At 47.2% G+C, this 5242-nt stretch overlaps 2 protein-coding genes across 2 annotated transcripts in view; both read left to right on the plus strand.

Moving 5' to 3' along the window:
- The window catches only part of PHALS_08078 (Zinc finger, SWIM-type), a gene marked incomplete at both ends in the record, with an annotated part of 1904 nt that extends 1797 nt beyond the window's left edge, over positions 1 to 107 (plus strand). Inside the window, one exon of the mRNA XM_024721653.1 lies at positions 51 to 107. Within this exon, the coding sequence (XP_024586731.1) occupies positions 51 to 107 (57 nt within the window). The remainder of the gene's footprint in view (positions 1 to 50) is intronic.
- PHALS_15272 (uncharacterized protein) lies at positions 106 to 795 on the plus strand. Its single transcript, XM_036407282.1, has one exon. It carries the CDS (start codon positions 471 to 473, stop codon positions 684 to 686), a length of 216 nt encoding a protein of 71 aa, XP_036263520.1. The 5' UTR covers positions 106 to 470; the 3' UTR covers positions 687 to 795.
- Positions 796 to 5242: the final 4447 nt, after the last annotated feature.

Consider the following 5242-nt stretch of genomic DNA (forward strand, 5'->3'; position numbering starts at 1 on the left):
GTGTTTTTGCAATTGTATGGCAAATTTAACTGACACATTCATAACGCCAGACAAATGGAAAGGTTGGTGGTAGTGCAAATCTCCAGAGACAATTTTGTTATAATTGAATTGCGTCTAGCCCTTTCAACAATTCAACGTCTCCTTTATCGTACCATTTGGTGCGCCACGCTGTGCATTCACGTGATCTTTTCTGGGCATAAGGGTTTATAAGACTAAAACGTCCGTCCACCAATGAAAAGATCGCGAAAATGTGTGAAAATTCTAAGACCTGATCTGAGGATATAACATCAACAATTATAATCATGGCAGGCTCTATACACACTGTTGGATTAGATACATACCTCGCAAAAAAAAGTCTACAATATCTTGTATGCTCCCGATAAATACATGATTAAACAGAAGAGATAATGGATACAAGTGGCGGTGCGTATTGGGATCACAAGGCATCATATGTGTAATCAATATTTGCAATGAGAATTGTTGGTTGCGAAGAGCTGGATATTCTACCTCATGTTGTGGTCGACCATTTCGATGTCTATGGCAGTCAAGTAGCATACGACAAAGAGGATGTCCATACTTTGAGCCAAAACTTGTCGATTAATGAAAGGAATGCGTCAAAAGAGGATATCTCAATCATGACATCAATGCTCAAATTGTTTATAATATCAACTATCACAGTAATTTAACGAGCCAGACAGGAAGACACCTCACTGACAGAATGGACAGTTGATACCACGGAAAAGAGTCTATCAATCTGGAGGCTCACAAGTACATTTGACAAATGCTCACGCAATGAGAAAATGGAAGTCAAGATTGCAGATGGCAAGCAATTACTCGACAGGGGGACCTGCACGTTGATATCGACTGGTTTGGTGAATAGAGGATTCGCATGGTTGACGTTTTATCTATCCCTCAAATCGGCAGGAGATGGTTGACTGTTGGTAACCGTGCGTGACGTGGCATGAAAATAGAGTTTTCACGATCATCATGTGTCATATGGAACAATGAACATGCGACTACATTGGATACAACAATCGGAAAAGCGTATGAGCTCGACTGTGAGCAGTCAGAAGCATGTTAAGTGGGTATTTGAGGGCTGACCTTCAGTAAGAGCACGGGACACGGTCTACTTTAATCACAGCGCTTTACCAAAAGCATTGCGATGATCGAGCAAAAAGCAAAAACATTGTTTGCCAAATGTTTAAAAAGAATGCAATCAGCGACACCATTGTCTTTACGCTTGATGGCATAGACAACACGTGTGCCAGAGTGCGTGCAGTAGAGATTATGGGGCCAATGCGAACCCCCTTGAGGTAAGGTGCAAAGAAGTTTACCACGTGTGCAGTATTTTTATAGATATTTCGTGATTTTCCTGATTCAGAGTAAGAGTAAAGTAACTTGCACGTTAAGGAACTCATGACGCTTCATAAAATTTGATGGGGTGTTTGTTTGAAATGTTTAAGATCCGACAACAGGACATAACTCGTAAGCATGACGATGATAGACATATATCGTCAGAGCGACATCGTCCACCAGCGCTTCATTCCAATATAGCCCATAGCAGAATAGAGTGGTGTGGTGCATGAGCAGGACTATCGTGGCGAAGGTTCGCAGTATGACTTTCTACAAGATCGTTTCGACTGAATGATGGGTCGCGTTGCAAATAACAATTTATTTGACAAATTGTCCAATTACAGCCCATCCAGACATCGCGAGTGACGAAGGTTTCAATAGATCACTTGCGCATATTGGATTCGCAAAGTTCTGCTCATGCTGACGATGCAAAGAGAGCAAGGCCGAGAATCATGAACTTCAAATGTATGTGAGCTTTATGTGTATGTTTCTTGGCTAAGTAAAAATAAGGGTTAGCATGTGTTTTCCTAGGAAATAACCACAGTCAAATGCTTCGCTAGGTGAGATTGAAGGAGTGTGAAGTAGGCGGAATTTAAAATACGCGAGGACAACATTTGGAAGTGATCATCAAAAATATATAGGGTAGTGATGATGGCAATGTTAGACTCAAATTGATCAACTGTCAGTTTGATTTTATACACCAAAATTTTTTGAAGACGAGTCGCAGACGTCGAAGTATACGATATTGAGCGTACACCAAGCGTTGGCTTTCCACAGCCGACGCCTTCCGGACGCTATGTTGAAAGCAGATTGGAGCTAGCAGAGTATTTTTCACCTCCTCATACATAAGAAGAGGGGTGCAGCGAAGCGAACATAATGAATACGTGAGCCAAATTTGATACTAATACTTAGGTGCGGCTCAGACTATGAGAAAGTAGTGGTGACCCACCTATACCTAGGCTTGCTAGAATTGGCGAAGACAGAGCCATTGCCGATGCTGTTCATGTAATACGGACATACCGACTACATAGGCTTAAGCATTGAATAGCGATATTATGGTAAAGTGTCGTAAAGCCATGGAAGCTGAGCTTCGATCCCATGAGCAAACTTAATCCTGAATCATGTAGCCACGATGAAAGACCATTCGTTCAACTAAATCAACACGAGTATTTGACAGAAGAAGTGATCAAACCGCAACTTTCATGTGGTACAAGGCACGACTTTTTGCAAAGGGTCTTAAGCAAAACTACGGGATGGAGTTATCTGATTTGGCTTCCTCTGTTGCCAACACGAATTCGATTCGGACGAGACTTGCAGCGTCAACCATCAACCGTGTGTTGACAGACAATGTTTTATTCACTTGGTGCAGCCAGTGCTGACGGATACGTGTGTCAACTGTGGACGTTTTTGAGCTATAGAAATGAAATCTCTGCTAGAGTACCTAGAGCAGTAGATGTCGGCGTCGACGGTGTCCATGACGCCACCGTCGACGACGGATGACTTCTCCCGACCCAGGCCGCTCATGGTGAGCGTTAAAACCTTTAAGGGTAAAATGGAGAGGATCACCTGCTATGAAAGAGAGAGGCCGAGATGGCTATGGCATTCGCCATTTTACAGAATGAGCACCAGCGCGTGGCGCTAGCCATCGCCAAGCTCGATGGTCGAGCGCAAAAATGGGCACTGACGTGCGGTACTTCGGTTCAAGTAGCGATACCCTTCGGGACAGAGCTAAAGCAGCAGCTGTTACGAGCCTCACCAAGCATTCCGCGCGCGATCGCGTCTCCTTGCCGGTCGACAAAGCAAGAAGAAATTGGTGGATTTTGTCCAAACGTTGCGTACTCTTATTGCTAGGATGGCAGCCGATCCTCTCCCCGGGGCGGCCACAGTGGCCGTCTTTATGGAAGGCCTCCGCTCTGTCGTGACCAAAATGGAAGTCCTCTATGTGCAGCCGTCTTCTTCAAAGAGCCGGTAAATGTGGCTTTGAATGCCGAACTTAATTTAGGTCGGCATGACTTGGCTGGCATGCACACCATAGTAGCTCGTCGAGCGGGCCTGAGCTAATGGATCGTAGCTATTCTGAGAAAGAGGCGGCAGATCTTCGAGCTGCCAGGCTGCCTTCAAACACCCGGCGGTGTTTTGTCCGTGGAGACACTTGCCTCCTTCGAACTGGTTGTCCCCTGCGCAAGACGCGTCAATGTCCATCAAACCGATGTCTCGCTTCTCACCAGTATGTTTTTTTGCGGGGAAACAGCAACACACAGAGGCGCGGGGTGCTCTACTGGGGAAGAACTGAGTTATATTGAGTCTCAAAGAGGTAGAGGGCAGCAGGGCCCAGCTCCGAAGCGCTCCGTGCTTTTGAACTCGGATCATGTATGCAGGCCGGGCTTGCTGGTCGTGAAAGTGACCGTGAAGGGCTTTGAGAAGCCACGGAAGATCCTTAGCAACTCCGGAACGGGGTTACTGTAGCGCCTATGTGGATAGTCAACTAATTGCTGGATGGTAGGTAGGTAACTTAGCTGCTTATGCTCGACGCTCTACGATAGAAGAAAGTCAGCTGTATGCCGAGGCGCTGAAAGCTCAATTGAATGACACTGTCACTGTTCGCTTAGCGGCGGGACTTGTGTAACGGTGCCAAGGGTGCATGTGGACCTCGGTGTCAAGTTTCTTGACCTCGATAACTCGGAACGCTGTTTAATCTTATACTTGGATTCAAATATGGTATGGTTGCGACACCATGAGCCATGGATCGATTGGATGTCGAAAACCTTAAACGCCACGCCCGCATCTCCTGGTAGAGCTTTGGTTAGTCATATGCCCACCTCTGCTAGGATGCAGAAGCGCTATTGGCGCAGGCACTAGACCGGGACGGTCAACATGCTAGAGATCGGAGTATTAGAGCAGAGCATGCCGCTCAGAGTACTCACCACAGGCAGCGGAATATCACTCGCTCGCATGAGCCACTGGTGATATCCATCGGCCAAGAAGATTGCACTGTACTTTGAACATTTAACCATGTTGTTTGGAAGGACATCCTTCCTAAAATCGGCGTGTGAGCCGGAATGGGGACAGCGCTTGAGCTTATTGGAAACGTGTACGATTTGCCACTTGCCGATCGGCTTCCGGACACAAAATGTGGGTGTCAAATGGGAAGACTTACTCTCACGCACTATTCCTGCGTCGGGCTTTGCGCGAAAGAAAGCGTCAATGACGTCCTACTGCTCCTTGGCCAGGGACCATTGGCGTGTTACGCAGTATTTGGCTTCCGAAACCAGGTCGATCTCATGACGCACAGCTCGGTCCGGAGGTAGAGCCGAAGGCGGGACTTTGGAGACGACGCCTTGAATTTCTTTACAAAAGGATAGTACTGATCTGAGGGCTCCTTCGGGATCGATGATCTAATTCGTGCGCTCATCAGCCCCCCTTGGTGTCCTCCAGGACAGCTTTATCCAGAAGCGTCGACGAGTTAATCTCCTCGTTCGGTCTTATAATGACCACCTCGGCTAAATGGCTTGCCTTCAAGGCTCAGCCAAGCTCTGCGAAGGGCATCTCGTCCATCTCATAACGAGTATCCTCCGCGGGAATAGCCCTGAGGGCGACGTCGCCGTCTTCTTCTCCTGTTATACCATATACAATGGTATATAGCTGTGCGCTATCGTCTACGGTAGACACACCCTGGGTCAGGGTCGACGCCCTGCTTATTGCAGATATCATATGGCTTCGCCGTCTTCTCTCTATAGATGTTTTGCGTCTCATCGAGACCCGTGACATGCAGCGACTGTTCGAGATGTTAGCAGTGCTCTGTGGATTACGTGCCACTACACGTGCACCGCAGGGCCTCGTCCTCGATGCCTCGGCCCTTGGCTGACCATACCATGCATGGCATGCAGTG

The sequence above is a fragment of the Plasmopara halstedii genome (assembly GCF_900000015.1).
Source record: "Plasmopara halstedii genome assembly, contig: Scaffold_3124, whole genome shotgun sequence".
NCBI lineage: Eukaryota > Oomycota > Peronosporomycetes > Peronosporales > Peronosporaceae > Plasmopara > Plasmopara halstedii.